The sequence below is a fragment of the Macrotis lagotis genome, chromosome X (genome assembly GCF_037893015.1).
Source record: "Macrotis lagotis isolate mMagLag1 chromosome X, bilby.v1.9.chrom.fasta, whole genome shotgun sequence".
Taxonomy (NCBI): Eukaryota; Metazoa; Chordata; class Mammalia; order Peramelemorphia; family Peramelidae; genus Macrotis; species Macrotis lagotis.
Window position 1 is genome coordinate 184,926,743 of NC_133666.1, and position 25,727 is coordinate 184,952,469.

The 25,727-nt window shown below is 37.6% G+C and overlaps 1 protein-coding gene across 3 annotated transcripts in view; it reads right to left on the reverse strand.

Annotated features, from left to right (window-relative positions):
- Nucleotides 1-904: 904 nt before the first annotated feature.
- The window catches only part of GNE (glucosamine (UDP-N-acetyl)-2-epimerase/N-acetylmannosamine kinase), a 98,977-nt gene continuing 74,154 nt past the window's right edge, over nt 905-25,727 (reverse strand). For all 3 annotated transcript variants that reach the window (XM_074203738.1, XM_074203740.1, XM_074203739.1), the window contains exons 8-12: nt 24,299-24,428; nt 17,942-18,163; nt 9,834-10,016; nt 4,477-4,593; nt 905-4,235 (exon numbers count right to left, since the gene is read on the reverse strand). In XM_074203738.1, the coding sequence (XP_074059839.1) occupies nt 4,000-4,235; nt 4,477-4,593; nt 9,834-10,016; nt 17,942-18,163; nt 24,299-24,428 (888 nt within the window). In that variant the 3' untranslated portion in view covers nt 905-3,999. The remainder of the gene's footprint in view (nt 4,236-4,476; nt 4,594-9,833; nt 10,017-17,941; nt 18,164-24,298; nt 24,429-25,727) is intronic.

Genomic DNA, 25,727 nt, shown 5'->3' on the forward strand with positions numbered 1-25,727 from the left:
GGGTAAAAACATTACTTGTACAAAAATATTTATAGCAGCCCTGTTTGTGGTGGCAAAGAATTGGAAATCCAGTAAAATGTCCTTCAATTGGGGAATGGTTTAGCAAACTGTGGTATATGGATGTCATGGAACACTATTGTTCTATTAGAAACCAGGAGGGACAAGATTTCAGGGAAACCTGGAGGGATTTGCATGAACTGATGCTGAGTGAGATGAGCAGAACCAGAAAAACACTGTACACCCTAACAGCAACATGGGAGGGATGTTCAACCTTGAAAGACTTGCTCATTCCATCAGCGCAACAATTGGGAACGATTTTTGGCTGTCTGCAAAGGAGAGTACCATCTGTATCCAGATAAGGAGCTGTGGAGTTTGAACAAAGTACAAGGACTATTCCTTTTAATTTGGAAAAAAAAAAAACAAAACAGATGTATTATTGTCTGATCTGGTTACCTCTGAGAATTCTGTTCTCTTTAAGGATATGATTTCTCTCTCATCACACCCAATTTGGATCAAGGTACAACATGGAAACAAAGTAAAGACTGACGGAGTGCTATCTGTGGGGTGGGGGTTGGGGGAGGGAAGCAAGATTGGGGGAAAATTGTAAAACTCAAATAATATCTTTAATAAAAATTTAAAAAATATGTTGAAATGTTGAAAACTATCTTTACATGTAGTTGGAATAATAAGTAATTTTTTAAAAAAGAACTCTTTACACTTCTGTGGAAATAAAAAGGGAATTCACATTTTAAAAAATACATCAAGGCATACTTCAAAAAATTAGCTTTAGAGAAATAACATTGTAAAGAATACTATATGACAAGTGTAAAATCTGAATCACTATTATAACTGGGTTGGAAAAGACTTGTTTGAGGGGAAAAAATAAACAAGAAAACAGGAATGAGGCAGGACTACATATAAAGATGTCATTTATTTAGATTTTAAGTCAGTCCATTGAAACAAAATTAGTCATATTAAAATAAATTACCTTTATTATACAGATATATTTAAATAATGAAATTTAAGAATAAATTAAAAATGATCAGAATTAATGTACATATATGCATGTGAGCACTACTCAGAATTACTTTTAAAGTCAATATTTCTTATCTGTCAACTATATTTGGCACATAATAAGCACTTAAATGCTTAACTGACTCAATTAGACCTAATCATTTGGTAGAGGCAGCACATATAGATTGCTCATGTTTTACACAAATGGTGTCACTGCTGGGTCTTCATTCCCAGGATAGAGTCACCATGGAATGTTGTCAAAATAAGAACTAATGATTTCTCAAAGTACCATTTTGCTAAGATTACCTAAATCTAAAAAGCAATAAATTTAAAGAGAAAGATTATCTTCATTTAAGACAGAAAATAGAATTGATAGGTTTAGACATACTAAGGTTTTCCTAAACTTGAAATAAACATAATTTGACAAAGTTTGCACTACAAAAAAGAGAATTGATAAAACACAAATACCTGGTTTCATGTATATAATATTCTTAAAAACTGACTGATTTCTACAAGAGGATTCATAACAAAGTTAGGTTTCTACCCTTCAAATCAATCATTTGTTTCAATCCAAATGTTCTGTTTTGAAGAAAAACGATCATTAATCTTAAATCAGATACTTCACAATTTCACTCATTAAATTTATTATCCCACAATCCCACCCCCGCCTTTGTTTTGAAATTCTCTAATACATTTACTATTATGATTATGTTCATCTTATTCCCCTCTGAGAAAGTATTGTGTTTGACCTTAACTTTCTATCTTCCAGGTGCCTAGAGCCAGGCTCTCTGGGCATGGGCACTTAGTAATAAATATCTACTGATAGCTCTATCAACAGAGTTTAGGGATTAAGCTAATCCAAACTCTGATTCATGAATCTGCTAGCAGGTGTAACATATTCATATTAACTTAATTTAATTTTTTTAAAGAAAATGTTACCAGTCATTCTACCTCAGAAGACAGTACTGAAATATTATCTAATTCTTTTAATTTAAAGGCATATTTTTATTTTCTATGGGCTTTGGAATAGAGGGTATGAAAAGCCATTTCAAGCCAATATGCAAATAAACTCTCCCAATACAGTCCTAGCCCCTGGTAAATAGGCATCCTCAAGCTCTGGGTCCCATGGTTATTATGATGATTATTTTTGGGTATTCATGAAGAAATGAAAACAGGGTAGCCATAGCTCTTTAATATAGTCATCTAAAGTCCCTGGCTGAAGTTTTTTCAGAGAGAGAGAGAGAGACAGAGAGAGAGACAATGTGTGTGTGTGTGTGTGTGTGTGTGTGTGTGTGTGTGTGTGTGTGTGTGTGTGTGTGTGTGTGTGTGTGTGTGTGTGTGTTTAGGAAGCTAAAACAGTTTACTTAGAAATACTTCATTCTCAATTATATGTAACCATGGTTTCTTTTACCTGACATTCCTTTTTGCTCACTCAGGTTATATATACTCAGGGAATGTCAATCTAATAATACATGATTCAGAAGGTAAATCTACCATCTGACAATCACAATGCATTCTAAAACCTTGCCATTGATTAGAGGATTATCTAGTTCACTAAATTATTTGCCTTTTGTTTAGATATTTCTCTGATGTCAATGTGAGATAACTGCTCATCCAAGTAAGCGCTTGGATACAAGTGCTACAAAAGTGAGGATCCCACCCCCCCAAAAAAAACTGAGGCTACATCTTCTCAATTAGAAGCAAGCTAGTGCATGGGGGAAGTGATACAAAGGAGGTTTGTTTAGCAACATTTTTCACTGATATCTATCCATTTCAAACAATTTCAATGTACAAATTTTACTCATATTTTCATCTAGTTTTAAATGGAAATTAAATAGCATCACATGGATAGATTTAGATATTATTTCTTATGTTGTTTCAAGTTTAAACTACTAAATCTGTGACTTAAACGAACCTCTGAGATTCATGATTTCACAGTTATATTATCTGGTGAATGATGCATTTCCATGTACTTGACATGACACCACCCTAAGATTAGAGATAAAGAAGTCCCAAAATTGGGGCAAATCAGGATTTACTACTCAGGCTTTCTAAGCAACAACTCTCTTTGTTGTGCCCACTGTGAGCTAGGAAGCTGAGGTTGGTTTCCCTTTAAACCTTATTTAAATAATGCTCTTCATTATACAATTAACTCTCACAATCACACATTAACATTTGCCATGTTCCTTGCAACTTCATTTCAATTAAAAACACAATAATAAAACATTAATAATTAATGATTTTAAAAATGAGTAAAAGGAGAAAGTTATTTAAAATGAATTTGTTTCACTTGACTGCAAATTTGTTAGAAGGATTTTGTTTTTTGTTTTTTCCTTTTACATGAGGGCAAAGGAGAGAAAAAATGCACGCAATTGAAAAACAAAATGAAACAATATTAGAAGGCAAATCATGTAGCTCTGGGGCAGCTAGGTAGCACAGTGGATGGAGCACTGGCCCTGGAGTCAGGAGGACCTGAATTCAAATCCAGCCTCAGACACTTACCTAGCTATGTGACCTTGGCCAAGTCATTTAACCCCATTGCCTTGCCCCCCCCCAAAAAAACCTGTCCTAAATCATATAGCTTTTCAGAATTGCTTAAGACTTAAGCAATATTTTATTCTTCTAAAGTATATGAGGAAAGCTGGCTTGAAACATAGTGGGTTACCTATGACTATGATACCATCAAGTTAGGGAATATTTTAAAAAGGCATATTATGGATTATGATGTGAAAATAAGTCTGAATCTATTATGTTTCTTTCTTTGGCACAAAGAGAGGTGACTGGTTTCTAAATATACTGAGGTCTAGCTCTATAAATACACAGACAGTATACATAGACATGAAATAGAAGGTTAAACAAAGAAACAAAAGTACACATTTATATTTATATGCCCAAACTACTTGTAGCTAAAATTATGCATTTAAAAATTTACTTGAAAAAAGACAAACAACTATTACATTTTAAGAACTTTCTAAAATCTCTAAGTCACTGTACCCGGCGTGTAGTATAATCTAACACCATACTTGCAGCACCAAGCAAAGCAGGATCCACCAAGTCTGAAACAACAACATCCACAGTCTGAACTGAGAACAAGGCTTGTTGTCGGATCACATCTTTAACAATATTAACGTAATGACTTGCTAGGACTCCAGAGAGGATCACAAGTGAAGGATTCATTGTGTGAAGGATATTCACAACACCAAGACCCAAAGCTGTCCCTGCTATTAAAAAAAGACAAAAATAGCAGAACTAAGTACTTTACAAAGGTAAAATCACAAGTTAGTCTGAGAAAAAAAAAATAAATCAGTCAACAAATAGTAAAAATATGTGGGAAATTCAACAAAGTTGGTCACAGAACCAAAATGGGCTATTTCTTAAAGAAAGTACTTTGAATTTCAAAACCACTACTTTCCTACTTTATTATTTTGAAGACCTGTCCCAGTAAGATCGGTAGCCTCTTACCTGTTCTCAGAATACTAGCAGCTTTTGCATTGCCAAGCTTAGCTGCCTGAATGAGATGAAGAGCACCAACAGTTTCTTCTTTTTTCACTGACATTCCTTCCACTAAGAGAAGGTCTTCTATTGAGGAAAGAGAAGGATAGCAAACATATATATCATTACTCAATCTGTAGTGATTTTCCCACTTAAACTTGATCCTACTTTTTTATCTCTATTAATGGCACCACCATCCTCCCAAGAATACAGATTGTTACCTCTTTTTAAAATGGTTATTTTACTGATGCCTTTTGTAGCTTTGTCTGAATATATCCTTCTCCCCTTCCCTATAATCAAAAGGCCAGTAAAGATGAAAAAAGACAGTGGGGGGGGGGAGAGAAGCACTTAAAACCAATCAATACATCAACTATATCTGTTATTATATATCTGTAAAAACCCATAGTCCTCTATGGGAGGGCTTTCCTGAAGGGAAAGAAAATGTACCTTCTTAGCTTTTCTCCAGGTACAAGCTTGGTCATTATAATTATACATTATTTGATTTCAATTTAATATTCTGTTTACACAATATCTATTAATTTAAATTTTTATTTTTTATTTATTCTCTTTCCCTATACATCATTTACAGGCAAGCAATATACCATTATACATGTCAAATCATGCACACATACTTCTATATTAGCCATACTGCCCCCAAAAGGTTAAAAAAAAGTAAAAAACAATATGCTTCAAACTTCACTTAAGAACTCTTTCTAGAGGTGGACAGCATTTTTTAATCACAGTCCTTTGGCATTGTCTAGATCAGAGTAGCTAAGGCTTTCACAATTTCACAATTGATTTTTCTTACAATATTACTGTTGCTGTGTACAGTGTTCTCCTGGTTCTACTTTGTATCAGTTCATATAAAGTCTTACTGGGTTTTTCTGAAACCATGCCCATCATCATTTCTTATAGCACAATAGTACTCCATCACATTGTTTAGATTGTGGTGCTGGATCTGCTTATTGTAATCTGCATCATTTATGTCACTTAATTTATCACATTATATTCACATCTCAATTTGTTTAGCTATCTTCTTTAGTCATCTCCTTTGTTTTTGCTTACCACATACACAAAATTCTACCTTGAATATTTTATTTCTTTTTTAATCTCCTTGAGAATATATTTGACTTATAACCTTAACATTCATCTTTCACGTTTCCCTGTCCCTTACCCCACATACACATAATGGGGAAATCCTGTAATTTCTACCTCTATTATATCTTTTGCATTTGACCCATTCTTTAGTATTATTGCAACCACCCCAATCCTGGTAAAACTCTCTCCTTCCCTCAACCAAATAGAATGTTAGTTCCTTAGGGACAGAAGCTATTGGCTTTTGATTCTGGTGTCTGGCACCGAACAAATACTCCATAAATGCTTGCTCAATTAAATTGATTTGTTGACTAGTTTAGGTCCTGATCTCCTGCCTAGTGTACTAATATAGCCTCCTAACTGATTTTATTTCCTCTTCTCCTCCCAGTTTACTACCTCTATCAAACTGGTTCAGCCTGCAGTTTCACTGACAGAAAGAATTCTGGTAAAGAAATTCCCTCTACTGGGGTGGCTAGGTGGTGCAGTGGATAGAACATTGGCCCTGGAGTCAGGAGTACCTGAGTTCAAATCCTGCCTCAGACACTTACTAACTGTGTGGCCTTGGGCAAGCCACTTAACCCTATTTGCCTTGCAAAAACCTGAAAAAAAAATAAAAAAGGAAATTCCCCCTACTAAAGCAGCTCTCATCATTAACAACTGATAAATTTTAGAGATTTGCTAGAGGGCACTGAGATGTTTGTTAAGTGACCTGCCCCAGGTCATGCAGGTAGTCTAGTTAGAAGTCTGGCTAGAACCAAATCTTGTAGACCTTCTATCCACTGCTTCATTCCTTATTGTTACCATAAGGAAAATACAGTCTGCTTTATGAAGGTCTCTTTAAACAATGAAAAAAGCATGGGAAGACTTGGATGAATTCATGAATAAAAAAGTGAACAGTGCCAGAAAAATAATATTATGCCATGACTACAATGATGTAAATGAAAAAAATAAAATCAAACATTCTGTAATCATAATGGCTGACCTAGACCTTAAAGAAGTTGAGCAAATATACAACTTCTCTCTTTGAAAAACTGTGTGTAATTTTTTACTTCTTGCAAGGGGCTGGGATTGGATGGCCTGTCCGGGACCACAGGACCGGGTAGATGCTGGGCCTAAAGGGGCCTCTTGGCCCCAGAGCCAGAGATCTGTCTGCTGCACCACTTAGCTACCCTACAGCACATTTAAGAAGAGGGACAGAGTGAAGGGAGAGAGAAAATATAGTATATGGTAGTGGGGAGTATGAATGGAGGGAGCTGCAGTCAGCAATGGCAACAGTGGAAAAAATATGGAAGTAGCTTTTGTGATGGATTTATCCTAAAGAATGTGATCCACCCAAGACAGAGCTAGTAGTGTTGGAACACAGACTGAAGCACATTTATTATTATTATTTTGGGGGGGGAGAGTTGCAGGGCAAATGGGGTTGGATGGCTTGCCCAAGGCCGCACAGCTGGGTGAGTGTTGGGTGTCTGAGGCCAAATTTGGACTCGGATGCTCCCGACTCCAGGGCCGGTGCTTTTTCCATTGCCCCACCTAGCCAGCCCTATTACTATTATTATTTTATTTTTGTTTTTTTTTTTTTGGCTTTTGCAGGGCAGTAGGGTTGGGTGGCTTGCCCAGGGTCACACAACTGGGTGATTGTTAGGTGTCTGGGGCTGGATTTGAGATAGAGTGCTCCTGACTCCAGGGCCGGTGCTCTGTCCACTGCGCCACCTAGCTGCCCTTATTATTATTTTTTTAATTTAAATTTTTTTCCTCTTTCCTTTATTGCTCATGAGGGTCTTTATTTTTTTTGGGGGGGGGTATTATATTTACTCTTAAACAAGAATATTTCAGTAATGTATAAAAACATCATTTGTACAAAAATAATAAATATTTAAAAAAGAAAAGAAAAATTGTGTATAGTATGGACATGGAATAGTACATAAACTTTAAGACACAACTGCTTTAAGTGTTGATAGGTTTTGTTGAATTGCCGCCTTTGTTTTCTCTCTTAATATTTGTTACATACGATGGCTTATCAGATATGGAGAGGCAGTAGGCAAATGTTAAAAAATGAAGGTGATAGAAAAATAAAAGACAGCAATAAAATAAGATTAAAATAATAAAATACGATTTCTGAGAAGACAATGTGGTTGAAAATCTAGGATTATCTAGATAACTACTATCACATACTCACTTTTAAAGTTGATCTTTGGAAGTAATTATAAATACCATATTGGTACAAATACAGCTTGTATTTTTCACAAATCTGGCTTGTATAAAACCTAAATCAGTCTATAATGATGTTCTTAGACCCAGGTTGGAGATCACTATATCTCTAGTATCATCTGAAGCAGCAGAAACAATTTCTTTATTAACTTGTATTCATTCTCAAAGGAATCTGTCATCATATGTTTCATGCTGCTTTCTACTTATGACTGTCTACATCCCTTTTCTAAGTTACACAGAGTTAGGGATCTTATTGATCAACTTTCCCTCCCACATACTAGGGGTCTGAGATGGGCATCATGGGTGAGTAGAAAGGAGGAATTCCATGGCATCTCCTTCCTGGTCTGATACTCCAATTCACTTTAGTACAAAGATGATCCCAGGGTTCCTAAGCTCCACCAAGTAACTATGAAGTCTGATGTCAAAGAGCAAAAAACTTAGCAGAATTAGAGGCACACCATAACTGTGGCCTCAGAAGAATAGTGAAGGAGAATGGAAGAATGCATGGACAAAGTACAGATGAGGATTCAGGGGAAGTATATAAAACTTATTATATGTAATGTATTGAACTGATTTTAAGTAAGTATTAGATAAGTTTAGTTGGTTATGTTGATGTCCACTGTAGATGTCTTAATGAAATATTTTCAAAGGGAAGTCAAAGGGAAAAGGCAGAAGTAGTGAATGGTGGAGCAGAGGGGCCTTCAAACTTGTAACTGAGTGAGCAGCTCCCAGAGCAGAGCGAGGCAAGGACCAGTAAAAGTGACCTGTGTGTTCAGCTGCCCAAGTCTGGAGAGCACCTACTCTCTGTGTCTCAAACTGAGCAGTAATGCAGGAGTTATTCATTAGTCCTAGTGTGGGGGAAAGTTGCCCTAACCCCAAAGAGCATAAATTTAACTGGGGCAGAGTGAGACAGGGGCAGCCAAGGGAAGAAAGAAGCTTCAACAAAGTTCCAGTGTTAAATTCAATTTTGATTAATGTATAGCATGGAAACAATGTAAAGACTATCAGACTGTCTTCTGTGGGGGTGGGGGGAGGGAAGCAAGGTTGGCAGAAAAATTGTAAAATTTAAAAAAATTTAAAAAGATGGTTCAGCGCAATACTTTTTGCACATAATAAACGTTAAATAAAAGTTTCAGTGTTAAAATATTTTGCCAAGTGTGGCAGAAATTATGTGAATTGTAACCAGAGTGACAAAATTCTGTGGACTCAGAAAAGATGGGAGAGAAGGGGATGGTATTAGTAATATAATTTATTTCATCACTGTCAGGTGTGAAGACTATTAGAGGGAGAAGGGAGCTGTCATAACATTTCTCTCACAAAATATAACTCCTTAGCATTTCAGGGTTCTTGATAAAATGCAATTTTTACATTTAATCTGGATGTGATGCTCCTATGGTAGAGTGAGAAGAGGGGAAATGAGAGGGGCCTATCAGTGCAACTTCCTTAAACAAGGTCCATGGCTGGGTGGTGCAGTGAATAGTGGCTGGGTCTGGACTGTAGTGTACATCTGAACTCAGACACTCCCAAACTGGGTGACTCTAGGGAGGTCACACCACCTCCACTTACCTCAGTTTCTCAAACTGTAAAATAAGGACAATAACAGCACCTCCCAGAGTTGTTGAGAGGATATTTGTAAAGACTTAGCCTAGGGCTGTCACATGCGAGGTATTATATAAATGCTAGATACTATTATTGTTGTTAATCTGGGGGCAAAGACAGGAGTTTACTGCCCATGGCAGATGGGCCACTTCCATAGAGATGAAACATTTACTTTTAGGTTTCTCCCAAATCAGTTGGTGTTTTTTACATGGTAAATATTTTTCATTGTATACCTAATCTTCTCCCCGATAGAAAAAGTAAAGTCCATATAGGCGTGAGCTGTACTTGGATCAATGTGCCAGATCTACTTCTATGCAAGTGAATGCTAAAAGAATAAATGAAAAAAAAAACAAACAGCATTCTCTCTTCCTCTTGGGTCTTGGTACACAAAACCTCAAGTGATTGCTTAACGGGAGCTGCCATACCATCATGGAGTTTCTTAGCTTCTCTTTGTAAGGCCATCCCAGAGGCATAGGCCTCGATGCACCCGTGATTCCCACACGAACAATCAGGTCCATCCAAAGACACCACAAGATGTCCCAGCTCAGCAGCACAAAAAGAGCTGCCGTGTATCAGCTCATGCTGGTGAATGATGCCACCACCGATTCCTACAGAGACAAAAGTATTCAGATGTCATTATCATCCCTGTCTGCCCCTGGAGGATGATCCTGGAGGGGCTCTGGGGGCTCAGGAGCTCTCTGGAGTGCAGGGGTCCCTGAAATTCTCCAGTCCTTGGATCTTGGTGTCCTTCCTCAAGGGTGGCCACTAGCTAAAGGAGACTGACCTACAGTCACCTTTCTTACACCTCCAATTTTCTGCTTCTATTCTGCTGGGGGGGCGGGGAAACTGAATAGCCACACCTATTCAGATTTTGTCCAAAATAAAAGCAAAGAAGCTCTAAGCAAAAGGCTGAAATTTCTTCCTGTGACTAAAATGTGTCAGTTTTGCCATGTAGGTTTTGTAACACCTGTTCTTTCTGTTCAGACACCATCGTGGTTCTTGCCTAATTCCCCAAAAGTTGAGATTGCTAGATAAATGAGGAATCCCTGGAGTTTAAGTCTATTCTTATTAGAATAATTGACTTCTGGGAGAGTATTAGGAATTTGGTTACTAAATAAGTAAATCAGGCAAAGTCAAATATAGGCACAGGATCATAGGATCCCAGCCCTAGAGTCGGAAGGAACCTCAAAAGACAACTAATTCAAACCCTTCATTTTGCAGACACAGAAAAGATGAACCAAGTAACAAACAGAAAAGGCAACAGAGATGAGAAGCATTTATTTCAATGAAAGTAGAGGAACTGGGAAAAACAAAGAATTATTGAAATGAAACAAAGTTAAAGAATCGAGAAGTTGGGCTGGACTATGAACCTCAGAAATCTGTTTCAGGGCAAACAAGGAAGCCTCTGGTCTGTGGGAACCAGAGGAGACCAAATAAAACAGGTTAATGATAGTAAGATATACTTATAAGTCACTCCCAGATATCATGTCTGTTGAAAATTAACAAGCTGTCAATTTGCTTATAAATCAGACTTTTTTAGGTAATATGCCAATTCACCAAGATATTATTCTCAGATGGACCAAATTTCTCTTATTCTACCTAGTAAACCAAACAGCTGGATAGATGGGGTACTATAGGCAATCTGATAAACATCTTTATTAAGCACATGCTCTCTTCCAGGCCCTGGGGATTTCCACAAATACTAGCATTCTCTACCCTGAAGGAGCTTATGATCAGAGGATTCAACATGTTCATAGGCCAGTAAACATACCATGACTTTCCTCATTGTAGTTTCAATATATTAGCACAAGAAATTAAATTGTAATTTTGGGGGAATTTTACAGAAGCTATAGATACTATGTAAAGACCAGGAGACAACACAGAAAAATTTACAAACTCATAAATGCATAAATTATATGGATAGAATTGTATAGTATCAACATAATTTCTCTTTTAATATCATGATATGAATTCAAACTTCTCTGGTAAGAAGAGAAGGCCAGATCATTGTATGAGGACTTTCTAGATCATGGCAGTGCTGTGGTGATGTGGAAGGGATAACTGAACAAAACACACAGTCACAGAAAGAGAGTCATGTAAATTGAAGTGACCTGGATCCTGAAGATGGGTGTGGCTGGGGAGGCTCTCTTAGGCAGGAGGGACAGTGGGAAGGAAAAGAGAATGTTGGATATAGGGAAAAAAGCCAACAGGCTTGTTTGGATGGAAAGGAAGTTATGTATAATCAGGCTTCAAATATCAAAGAAGTTTGTATTTTCTCTCTAATGAGAAATAGGGAGTCAGTGAAGTTTTCTGAGCAAGATTTAGATTTGGCTGGACCTGGTCAGCTATGATCAGACTTGTGCTTTAAAAGTATTAATTTGGGGGGAATGGGGCAGAGCCAAGATGGTGACAAGAATGGATCTTGTCTTAGGTGCTCTCTCATAAAACTTATAAGCTAAGGACTCTAACTACATTTTCGAGAGACAGAACCCACAGAGGGACCCAGTGAGTCAGTTCTAATCAAGGTAACCTGAAAAAGAGCAGAAAGGCTCTGCTCCCCGGGGTTGGAGGGGCGGCCCACCAGAGCGATTGAACTTCAGCCTCCCGGAGGCAGCCCCAGGGCACTGGGAGTCTCAGCTCACAGCAGTGGGGGAGTTTCCAGAGCTACACCCTGGCGAGCACCGGGAACAAATTGGGGGAACAGCAGGGGACGTCTGCCACAGCGAGCACGTGAAGCCCAGCCTTCAGGGCATACAGCAAGCAGCATGGGCACTGAAGCCCAGATCGAGGGAACATAAGCAGGCAGAGCAGGTAAGCAGGAGCCCTCAGGGCATAAGCCCATTGAGCTGAGGGAGGGGAGTGAAGAGAGACTGCCTAGCTCTGTCCTCTACCCCTGGAACAGGACTCTGGGGCTCTGACCACATTCAGATCCTGATCGCACTCTAGGCCCCCCAATAGAACAACAGGGGCCCCCCCACCTCAGCCCCATGGCAGAGGGGGGCGCTTATGGTCATTCACAGACCAGGAGGGAGGACAGAGCCTCACACACTGAGACCCTTGTGGGAGTGTCCCAAAAGATCAGGAAGCACCCCAAAACCAGGCCCAGGCTGGGAAAATGAGCAAGCAGAGAAACAACAGGAACACCATTGAGAAATATTTTGCCTGTGAGCCCAAGAAAGATCAAAATACTCAATCTGAAGATGAGGAAGCACAAGCTCCTGCATCTAAAGATTCCAAGAAAAACAGAAATTGGGCTCAGGCTATGACAGAGCTCAAAAAAGACTGAAAATCAAATGAGGGAGTTAGAAGGAAAACTGGGAAAAGAAATGAGAGAGATGCAGGAAAAACATGAAAATGAAGTCAGTAGCTTAGTCAAGGAAATCCAAAAAAATGCTGAAGCATGCTAAAAACCAGCTTAGGTCAAATGGATAAAACAGTTCAAAAAAGTTATTGAGGAGAAGAATGCTTTAAAAAGCAAAATTGGCCAGATGGAAAAGAGATAAGAAAAACTCTCTGAGAACAAATCCTTCAGACAAAGAATAGAACTCAGGGAGATAGATGAATTTACTAGAAATCAGGACTCAATACTTCAAAACCAAAACAATGAAAAATTAGAAGAAAATGTAAAACATCTCACTGAAAAAACAACTGATATGGAAAAGACTTAGGGAAGATAATTTTAAAATTATTGGAATACCTGAAAGTCATGATCAGGAAAAGAGCCTTGACATCATTTTCAAAGAATTACTACAGGAAAACTGCCCTGATATTTTAGAAGCAGAGGGCAAAATAGAAATGGAGAGAATCCACTGATCCCCCCAAGAAAGAGATCCCCAAAAAACAGCCGCTAGGAATATTATAGGCAAGTTCCAGAACTCCCAAGTCAAAGAGAAAATTTTGCAAGCAGCCAGAAGGACACAGTTCAAATATCATGGAGCTGCAGTCAGGATCACACAGGACTCAACAGCAGCTACATTGGAAACTCGTAGGGCTTGGAATGTAATATACCAGAAGGCAAAAGAGCTTGGAATGCAACTAAGAATCAACTACCCAGCAAAACTGAATGTCCTCTTCCAGGGAAAAAGATGGACTTTCAATGAACCAGGGGAATTTCAAATGTTCCTGTTGGAATGGCCAGAGCTGAACAGAAGGTTTGATCTTCAGATACAGGACTCAGGTGAAGCATGGAGATTGGAGGAGAAGGGGAAAATATGAGGGACTTAATGATGATGAACTGCATGTATTCCTGCATAGAAAAATGACACTGATAATACTCATATGAACCTTCTCAGTTAATAGAGCAGGTAGAGGGAGCTTTTATAGTTGAAGCACAGGAGAAAGCTGAATTTGAAGATAAAATATAGTGTAAAAAATGGAATCAACAGAAAAAATGGAAATCTAATGGGAGAAAGAAAAAGGAGACAAGGAATAGGCTAAGATATTTCATATAATAAGGTCTTTCTTTATTACAATGAGCTATTGCAATGCTATGGAAGGGGGGAAGGCAAGGGGGAATGAGGGCATCTTCGCTCTCATCAGAGGTGGCTAGGAGAGGAAACAGCATATATACTCAATGGGGTATAGGCATCTGGAGTAAGAAGGAGGGGGACGGAGGAAGGAGTGGGGATGTGAGTGATGGAGGAGAGGATGGACCATGGCGGGGGAGAGTGGTCAGATATAACACATTTTCTTTTTTAACTTTTTTTAAACTTTTTTTTTTTGCAAGGCAAACAGGGTTAAGTGGCTTGCCCAAGGCCACACAGCTAGGTAATTATTAAGTGTCTGAAACCGGATTTGAACCCAGGTACTCCTGACTCCAAGGCCAGTGCTTTATCCACTACACCACCTAGCTACCCCTACATTTTCTTTTTTACTTATTGCAAGGGGCTAGGATTGGATGGCCTGTCCGGGACCATAGAGCCAGGTGGATGCTGGGCCTAAGGGGTGGTATGGGGGCTCAGGGCCTCTTGGCCCCAGGGCCAGGGATCTGTCTGCTGCGCCACTCAGCTATGCTACAGCAGAGTCAGAGTGAAAGGAGAGAGAAAATATAGTAAATGGTAGTGGAGAAATACCAAAGGAGGGAGTTGCGATCAGCAATGGCAAAGGTGGAAAAATATGGAAGTAACTTTTGTGACAGACTTATCATAAAGAATGTGATCCACCAACAGAGTTGTTAGTGTTGGAACAAAGACTGAAGCACATTTTTTATTATTATTTTTTTGGAGGGGGTGCAGGGCAAATGGGGCTGGCTGGCCTGCCTGGGGCCGCATAGCAGGATGATCATTGGGTGTCTGAGGCCAGATTTAGACCCAGGTGTTCCTGGCTCAAGGGCCAGTGCTCTGTCCACCACCCAGCTACCCCTACTATTATTACTATTTTATTTTATTTTGGGTCTTTTTTCTTTTTGTTTTTTTGCAGGGCAGTGGGGTTGGGGTAGCTTGCATGTCACACGGCTGGGTGACTGTTGTGTGTACAGGGCCAGATGTGGGCTCAGGTGCCCCTGGCTCTAAGGCTGGGGCTCCATCCATTGCACCACCTGGCCATACTTACAATTATTACTATTTTTTTTCATTTTAATTTTTTTATCTCCCCTTTACTTTATCGCTCAAGCAAGTCTATATTTGGGGGGGAGGGGGTATTTCATTTACTCTTAAACAAGAATATTTTATTAATGTATAAAAAACATTTGTACAAAATGAGAAAAAAGTGGAAATAAAAAAATATTAATTTGGCCACTGTACAGAAGATGGATTAGAGAGTGGGGAAAGAAGACTATAAGGAGGGCCAAGGAATAGATAATTAGGGCCTGGACTGTGGTGGTTGTGGTGTGAACTGGGAGAGACATGTTTCTGAAAGATGCTGAGATGGTAGAATAAAAGGTTTGGCAGCTGACTGGATTTGAGGGGCAGTGGTGAGAGAAGGTTAAAGGACTCCTGTCTGACAAGCTGGGTACCTGGGAGGATGATTGTAGTTCATCATTACCCATGATGTTAGGCAAGACAAGGCAGTTTCATTTTGAACAAGTCAAGCAGGAAGCTGAAAACACAGGACTGGAGCTCGGGAAAGGAATGAGTGCAGGACTGTAGAGTTAAAAATGATCTGCAGAGACGCTCCTTCAATCCATAGCTGCTGATGGGAGAGAGGGGAGGGGAGAGGACAGGGGACAGGACAGTCCTATTCAGACTGAAGGACAAGTCTGATAGGGATGTCAGGCCTCTGTTCGAGAAACTCAGGAAGAGCTGAGTATCCAGAAAAGTGGGGGTGGGAGGGATGGGAGACAGTCAAGAGTGTCAAATGGTACATTTGTATTACCAAAAAGACTATTAGTATCTATAGGGAATAATTTAATAATTGTTCCAAGAGGTCAAGACAGGAGCTGAATTGCAAAGTCCAAAGGGGCTCACCAGACAAAGAGAGGATCTCAAAAAACAGAGGCTGGAACAATGGGCTGATTTTCCTGAAAATTAAGAGAGACCAATAGAAAGAGCTACACTCTAGACTCAAAATCTCAACTGCACAAAGAACTAGTTGCATAAGGAGGAAGTGTGGTTTAACTGTAGTCTAAGTGAAACATTATCCTAGAGTTTTGATTCCCAGTTGCCTATAAGACAAAAGTGAAATGAGGTGTCCACCACCAATACTACCACCAGCACAAAAAAAAAAGGTAAACATGATTTCAGAATCATTAATAGTAAGGGGGTCATGGAAAAAAAAAGATAAGCATTTCCCTCTACCTTGTGGATAGTCAAAATATACCTGAAATTATGCCAGTTTTAAGAGAACCACTGACATGAACTAACTAAACAGAAGTCTTATGAGGAAACACTAAAGGATCTGGGAATGACTTTCCAAGGAAAGAGAAATAAGGGGGAAGTGCAAACAATGCAAAGTGTTACAATAGTTTTATTTGCAGGATTATTATCTGGAAAAGGCATTAGACTTATTTTGTTCTAGAACCACAAAAGCAAAAATTGAAGGAAAATGTTTGCTTAATACAAATAAGAACTTCTTAGGATTTAGAGTTATCCAACAATGGAATTCATTGCTTTGATAGGTAGGTAACTTCACTCAAAGGTCTGTCCCTACAGGTATTCAAAGTCCAAATGACCATATGTCAAGGATACCTTAGACAAGATTCACTAACCTTCTGTGGTATTGAACAAGATAAAAACAAAGGTCCTATCCAACTTTAAGATTTTATTATTCTATGGTTATGCCCTATATAATTACATATAGTTGCATATAATCAAAATATTTCCACAAATTTCATATCCTATAGGAAAAAGCTACTGAATTCTGCATACTGGTAAACCTTTTTTCAGGCAAAATTTCTTGCCATATTTTAGACCTAAAGTTTTGTTAAAGCATAGCAATGACCAATTTTCAAACAATTTCAGAGCAAAAATCATGAAATCCAGTGATTTCTACACTTTCCCACCTTAGTTAATAAAAACTAATCTTACTCTAAGTTTTTTTATACTATACTATCTTACTTTATTATACTAAGCATTAATGATGCTAAGAAATTATTGATGGCTCTGAACTCTGCTTAAAGTGCCAATCAGGAATAATTTAGGACACTATTTGGGTCTTTTGAAAACAACAGGAACTCTATGCAACTTTCCCAATTAAGGAGTTCTTATGAAAATTTGGACTAAAAAAAATAGGCAGGTGATACTGTATAAACAATGAAGTTCCATGATATATTAGGAATCCTGATAAACAGAATTAACTACATGATATTTTAAAATGTATAGTTTTAATGGACATGAAAAAAATCATATAAATAGCCATCTAACTTCTTGTAGGAATTGTACTGGGGATTTAAAAAAATAGACCACTGATGAAAACAATGTTCCTTGAAAGGAATATTAGAATTAAGTGTTATTTTAATTAGGACAAAATAATTTCTGTAGTAATTCTCTTTTTTTAATGAAAAAACATTCTTGGAAAAAATATTATTGGATACATATTCACTTTATGCTTCACTTTTCTGGAACATACTTAATGGATAAAATGGATCACCAAGAAAGCTTACTGTTGAAATGGAAAGTAAACCAAAAAATGAATTTGCCATCATAAACTGCTCTACAAGGATAAACTAGGATTATGTTGGATGATGATGACAATGCATAAATAGTTCATAATACTTTAGTATTAGTGAGTGACAGGGGAAGGTAGGAATAGCATCTTTGATCTGTCAACTAGTAGTAATTTGCAGGCACCATCCTAGGTGTTGGGGCACAAAGAAAGGCATGCAACAACCTCTGCATTTGTGGAACCCATGGTTTAAGGGGCAAACATCATGCAAACAATTGAGTACAACCAGCTATCTATGAGATAAACTGTAGAGAATAGACAGAAGGGAGGCAACCAGCAGTCAAGAAGGTTTGGGATTCAGCACAAGATGACAAACAGAAAAGGATCAGTGACCCTGAGCCACACTGCTCCAGAGACTAAATGTTTTCTCCAAGAACTCTTAAGAGACTTCTTAAATAAATTGCTGCAATGATTTCCTTCACTCTTCTCTCACCTGTGCCTGTGATAAGTGTCACAAAGTTTTCCAGTCCTTTCCCTTGACCAAATTTTCTTTCTGCCAAGGCAGCACAATTGCCATCATTGTCTACCCAGACAGGGAGATGCAATGTATCAGAGATCGGTGTCCTCAGATCCACAGAACTCCACTCTTGAATAAGTTTGGTAGAATGTAGTACAATTCCTTCACGAGGATTTACACGTCCACCTGTGGAAATACCTGACCACAACCAAAAATATACAATTAAAATTAATATTTTTAAGAAAGAAGAAAGTATACTGTTTTCTTAGGATGAGAAAACAGCTTAATTCACTTAAATTTCAGTGTAGTTAGTACCTACATAAGGATTAGCAATAAAATATGAAGTTGCTAAAGAAGTTGTGGATGCTGAATATAGAAGTAATGTTACTGGGGAATCATTTAGAGAACCAATCTGGTGTTCCAATGAGGGAATTAGAACAGTGACTGGTAGTGGGAATTGAATGACCCACACTGACTCCATCTTGTGACTCAATTCTGGATCTAGCACAATTCCCTTTCTATTCAATTATGGGTCTAGTTCAATTTCTGTCTTGTGAGAAAACTTTATTCATTTATGGGAATTGCAGGAAAACCTGATTGCACTGTTTGAACTTATCCCTATGTGGCTACAAAGTTGATCTAAGTCTACCTACTGCTTGCACTCTTAACTAAGGATCAAGATTAGGCTGACCAGAAACCCGGTCAGACCCAAAGACTGATGTATGGAGTGTCTCACAATTATACATTTCAAACAATCCAAGATGTTTTATCTAAAAACAGGCCCCAAAATGGTTAATCAGTTATTATTTCTATGTTCCTTTGATTTAATAGATATTTGGGGGTAGTGTGACACTTTTTCTGATTGCCTTTTTGCCTTCCCCTTCCTCTCAACTTGAAAAGTCCTTAATCTTTCTTCCAATTAGAAATCAGATTAACTAATGTATCCAGGTTGTTTCCTTTTAATTAGCCTTATTTGTTTCTAAGGCATAAAAATCTCTCCCCTTCTCCCCCCCCCCCCAATTTGAGGTCCAGTGCCAAAGCCGAAAAAGCCTGGTTCCAGTTTATTTAACAATCAGTATGTACTGCTTAATAAATTTATATGCTTTGAAGTTCAAACCTTTATTTCCTTAGTCATTTCATCCTTCACCCACCACACCAATCTGAGTTTCTATTGTAGGCAGGTTACCAATTCTACAAATGGGATGTATTCCCAAAAATAGTTTCCAAGTTTGAACATTGGAATGTAATTTCGTTTTTTTGTTTTTTGGGTTTTTTTAGGTTTTTGCAAGGTAAATGGGGTTAAGTGGCTTGCCCAAGGCCACACAACTAGGTAATTATTAAGTGTCTGAGACCGGACTTGAACCCGGGTACTCCTGACTCCAGGGCCGTTGCTTTATCCATTGTGCCACCTAGCCGCCCCAAGGAATGTATTTTCTAAAGAAGCATAAATGGTCATTCCAACCAGCCAGCAAAGTCAATTAACCCAAAATATAGTTGGAATTAATTTGTATTTTTCCTTCAAGTTGCATAATACAATGTAATAAACACTGGATTTGGAGTCAGACAACCTGAGTTGTCTGTCACTATCTACGTGCTCCTTCTTGTTCCTCTCAATATTTCAGATATATTATGAATGAAAATGGATTTTTCTGGGAAGCCTGCAAACCTAACCACTATTTGTAAAACCATTTCTATAGGAGAAAAATGCATTCCACAGGGTGTAGTCACTTTGGATCACATTTGCCTAATATCAGACAAGAAGAAAAATAGTGGTACACTATATTCTTCTTTCCTTTCTCATTTCTCTTTCCCCTCTCACACATCTCCAGTGTTAAGGGGGAAAAGCAATTAACAGAATCTATACCCTGCTTGAAATTTTATAGAATTTGGGCTGAGGGTAAATCCCATCTGACCTCTAGTCAAAATGAAAGTCAATCACTTTTAAGTTGGGTGTTCATAAATTGGGTATGTGGAATCTAGAGAGTATCTGTAATATTATTGCAGGGGAGACATCTAACATCAGCAAATGGAACAAAGCAAAGAGCAAAGTAATTTGATGCTAAGTACAGATTGCAAAGCTCTCACTTCCATAGCCATATCTCTGACAAAGACAATAAAAACAGGCTTTTTTTTAACTTCTCTTTTTTCCATTTAGAATCATTTCTACTTTTTGTTGAGGAGGGTATAACTATTTCACCATTTCCCATAAAGTTTGGGGCATCACTTTTTACAGGATTCATGTGTTCTTTATGAGAAAAAAAGAAAAAACTAAATCATAGGAAGCAAGCTATTTTGGTACAAAATAGGAGATACTGGAAAGTAATTTGGCATTATTTTTCAAAATTATTATGCATTGCTACAACAAAACCAATTAGATATTTATAACTATGTAATTAATTCTTTCAAAAACTGGTAACTTATTAACCCCCTTGCAATCATTTGATTCTCTGTATTGATGCACATATTTTTCTTTTTAGACCACTGGAGGTATGCAACTTTCAAATGCTTTAGTTTTGTTTCCTTTGTTTCAAAAACCACATACACACGTACATATATGTACATATATCCAAATTTTTGTTACTTATAAAAAAGTCCTAATGCAGTTTTAAGGTCTAATAAATGTGTTCATTTATCATATATTAAACAATTATATTTAATAGACATTACATTAATATAACATAATTCTAGTTATTCATGAACTATTGGGCATTATTTTATACAATTCTTTGTTAATGCAAAAGAAGTACTGATTATATATAATGCACATATGTGTGTGCGCACGCATGCACACACACACGTGTATGTTAACAAAGATCCTTTTTCTTTATAACACTCAATATATATCCAAATTTATGGTGTGATCATAATGACTTTTGATATATACTGTTAGACTGCCTTTCAAATAATTTAAACCAATTTGCATTTCTGTCTAAAATATGAGTATACCTTGTTTCCCCACAATGTTACTGATATTGTATTCTGTCACTTTATTTTTGCCAATAATATAGATATAAATCAATACCATGAAATTGTTTTAATTTGCATGCCTAAGACATTAGTAATTTGCATTAGTAAGATTAAACATTTTTTCAGGTGACTATTATAATGGACATTTGCTTATATTTCTAAAAAATGGGATTTTATTAGTGGAGGAAGGCACCTCTTACCAAGTACTTAAGTTCCTCTAATTTTTTCAACCGAGTCCAGTAGAGTAGTATCAGTGTCTTGTGGTTCCAGAAGCAAGTATGAGATGCTTCAAGTGACCTTGGTAGTAGAATAACAGTTGTTGAGTCCTGTTTTTACATTTTTAAGGTTTTTCTTTCTTTTTCTTTTAACTTCTTTTTTCCATTTAGAATAATTTCTACTTTTTGCTGGGGAGGGTGGGCAACGCTTCCCTAAGAATATAACTACTTTACCATCTCCTTTCTGGCTGCTTGTAATATTTTCTCCTTGACTTGGGAATTCTGGAATTTGGCTATTCTGGGGATTATTTTTTTATTCTTTCAGGAGGAGATCGATGGAGTCTCTCAATTTCTCTTTTACCCTCTGCTTCTAGAGTATCAGGGTAATTTTCCTATAGCAATTCTTTAAAAATGAAGTCAAGTCTCTTTTCCTGATCATGACTTTCAGGAAGTTCAATAATTTTTAAATTGTCTCTCCCGGATCTGTTTTCCAGGTCAGTTGTTTTTCCAATGCAATATTTCACATTTTCTCCTGGTTTTTCATTCTTTTAGTATTGTTTTATTGTTTCTTGATTTTTTGCAAAGTCATCAGCTTCCTTTAGCTCCATTCTACATTTGAAGGAGTTGTTTTCTTCAGAGAGCTTTCTTATCTCCTTTTCCATCTGGCCAATTTTGCTTTTTAATGTATTCTTCTCATTAACTTTTTGGACTGCCTTTTCCATTTGATCTAAACTGGTTTTTAGCATGTTGTTTTCTTCAACTTTTTTTGTATCTACTTGACTAAGCTGCTGATTTGGTTTTCATGTTTTTCCTGCATTGCTCTCATTTCTCTTCCCAATTTTTCCTCTACCTCCCCTTACTTGATTTTCAAAATCTTTTTTGAGCTCTGCCATTTCCTGAGCCCAACTCCTATTTTTCTTGGAGGCTTTGGATACAGAAGCTTGGACTTTGTCATCTTCTGAGTCTGGGTTTTGATCCTCCACAGGACCAAAGTAATTGAGTATAGTCAGGTTCCTTTTCTCTGTTTACTCATTTCCCCAACCTATGCCCTGGTCTTGAGGTGCTTCCCAAGCTTTTGAGTTATTATTGGGACACCCCTGCAAGGACTTCAGTTCCTTCAAAGTCTTATGAGAGGCTCTGACTGCTCTCCTGGCCTATGCTCTGGTCTGTTGCACTCCCCTCTTCCCAGAAGCCATGAGGAGGGTCTCTGCTCTATGACAATGGGGGGCCCCAGACAACAACTAGGGTCTGAATGTGGACAAAGCACAAGAGTCCTGCCCCAGAGATAGCAGAGCAACCTCAACAGTCTCTCCCTACCCCCTTACCTTCCATGGTTGAGTGCTCTGGAAGCAGTTGCTGGGTGGCTCCCTGCTGGGGCTCCACAGCTACTTCACTATTTCCCATTAAGTTTGAGGCATTACTTTTTTTTAGATTTTCCAAGGCAATGGGGTTAAGTGACTTGCCCATGGTCACACAACTAGGTAATTATTAAGTATCTAAGGCCGAATTTGAATTCAGGTCCTCCTGACTCCAGGGTTAGTACTCCATCCACTGTGCCACCTAGCTGCTTCTGGGGCATTATTTTTTACAGTAGTCTATATTCTTAAGCATTGATGCTAAAAATGGAACATTTCTGTACCATAATCTCCCTACCACTTTTCAAATTTTTTTAAAAGGCTGAAAGTGAAAAAATTGCAGTAGCTTCTGCAACACTACTGACAAATCAAAACTGACCTCATTTAAAGACATTTTTAAAAAATAAAGCTAACATCAGTGATCAATTATTTAATTCAAAGGTACTGACTAATTTAGTCCCTTCAAGAATATAGGGTATATAGATCTGAGCATATAGTACACACTATACAAAGAGCAAATACTCAATAGAATTTTTATTTTTTATGATCATTCTATGATCTTCAACAAGTATTGGCTAATGGTGTCTCAACATAATAGAAAGAACAAACGACTTGGAATCAGAATTCCTGGGTGCAAACCTCAGTTCTCAAATTTGTTAGCCATATGACTGATGATAAGTCACATAATCTTTCCAGGACTCAGTTTCTTCAATTACAAAATGGGTGTAATAAAAGACGGCCCATCTCACAGGATTAATGTGAAGAAAGCATTTTGTTAACAAAAGATTACATAACTGTCAGCTATTATTTTTTTCATATGTTGCTTAATTCTGGGAAAAGATATTGTAATAAATGGATATTGACATCTTTTAGGTCCTTGAAATGCAAAGTTGGATCACTTAAATACTAGGGAAACTGGAGTAGAACATTCATTGAAGGACTTCAAATTGAATAAGTCACCCCCCTACCCTCATTTATGTAAATAAGTCTTTAAATAATATATCTGTTCACAGATAGTATAAAAGACTAATACATTTTTTACTTTAGGTAGGTCTTTTCCTGTTTATGTACATCATATTCATTTTCTCAATCTGTGCTTTCAAGATTTTTCTCCAACCTCCAAATGCCTTACTTTGCTCTTCTCTGCTTTTTTCTTACCATATCCTTAAAGGAATATCTCCTTTTGTGAGCTATTCTCTGATGATGCCAGACCACTCTAAACTACTCCTCTGAATTCCTGTTTTATATACTGTTACAAAGGCAGGGTGTAGCTCACAGTAGAATACATAAAGTGCTGAGCCTCAAGTCAGGAAATTTGATTTAAAATCTGGCTTCATTCACTTACTAACAGTATGAATATTGCTTCTGATTCAATCTCATCTTTTTTTTTAGTTTTTTTTTGCAAGGCAAATGGGGTTAAGTGTCTTGCCCAAGGCCACACAGCTAGGTAATTATTAAGTGTCTGAGGCCGGATTTGAACTCAGGTCCTCCTGACTACAGGGCCAGAGTAGCTGCCCCCAATTTCCTCATCTTTAAAATAGGAATAATGATTATTACCTCACAGGGATGTTGGATGAATCAAGTGAGATAATATTTGTAAAAGTTATTAGCACAGTGGTACTATGCTATACTAGTGGGTATTATAAATATGCTTATCCCCATTATGAGACAATTGTCTTTTAATATTATTGATTAATTGAAAAATGCACATCAGAACACAGCATATCTTACAATCTAATAAACTTATTCTGTACAGGTATTGAGGTATTTCAAATTAAAAATATATTACAACTCACCTACTCCCAAAATTCTGCAATTTAGTTTTACAGCTTCTGCTGCAGCCTCCACACACATCTGGAGTATTAATTTAATTCTTTCTTCATAGGTTTTAGGATTGGACTGAGTGTACTTCTTAACTACTTCACCCTAAAAGGGGGAACAAGACCAGTAAGAAATGTAATATATTAAAATTATTATATACCAAGGATGAAAAATGATTACTGATTCATACTGATATCCAAAGACTTAGCATGGCATATATTGAGGATAGTTCTATACAGTAAATAGCACTATAAAATGGATTGAGTCCAATTAAAATTCCTTGTTAAGTCACCTTAGTTTATACAAAATTTTACATAATTTGAAGCAAAACAACCAGAAGCCCCCCCTTATTATTTTTGGGTCACCAAGTCTAATCTACCTTTTTTCAGTTTTCATCCTTCTAGACAATTCTGCAGCACAGAATACTCATTCCTAGAAATTCTCTTTCTCCTAATTGTTTCACAGAAACATGACCATATATAGTTTGCCACCTATGTTTGCAACTGCTCTTTCTCTTTCTCCTTTGTTCATTCTTCATTCTAGGATAAGGCTTCTTCTCTTGTCTATTTTCCCTCTATATTGCACTTAGCAATTTTCTCCTTTGACTTCAACTGCCATTTTGACACATGACTCCCAATGAGCTCTAAACCCTTATTTTCAACCATATATGTAAGATTTCCACTACCTACTGATACTCACATCAAAAGATGTATTCTTGCTAACACTGCTATCCCTTCCACAATACACACTGCAACTTATCCAGGTCTGCTCATCATGGAGACCTTCCTTTTAGTTCTTTTATAATTTCTGACTAACAGTGCTATAGCCACATATATCCCATAATCTATATGCTATATCCCATAATCTCATTAAGGTAAAGGTCAAACTCCTTATATCACTTCTCAACTTGTTCAACATTTATTATGTACCTGGCAGTCAGTATTCAGAGATAAAAATTCCCTGCTGGGGCGGCTAGGTGGCGCAGTGGATAGAGCACTGGCCTTGGAGTCAGGAGTACCTGAGTTCAAATCCGGCCTCAGACACTTAATTACCTAGCTGTGCGGCCTTGGGCAAGCCACTTAACCCCATTGCCTTGCAAAAACCTAAAAAAAAAAAAAAAAAAAAAATCCCTGCCTACAGAGGCTAACATTCCCAGAAATAACTTATACAAAGAGAAGTAAATACAAAATTTATACAAAGTAATTTCTTGGTGGAAGAAAGAGAGCTGGGGAAAGGCTATGTATGTAGGAAGTTGCCCCCAAGCTGAACCTTAAAGGGAGCTTGGGAGCCCAGAAGTGGAGTGGAGGTAAGAAGGGATAGTAGGGATAGCAGGTCAGTAGCAGGGAGAGTGGGCATGGAATCCCACAGACTAGGAATGACCAGTCTGGCTGGTATATAGACTAT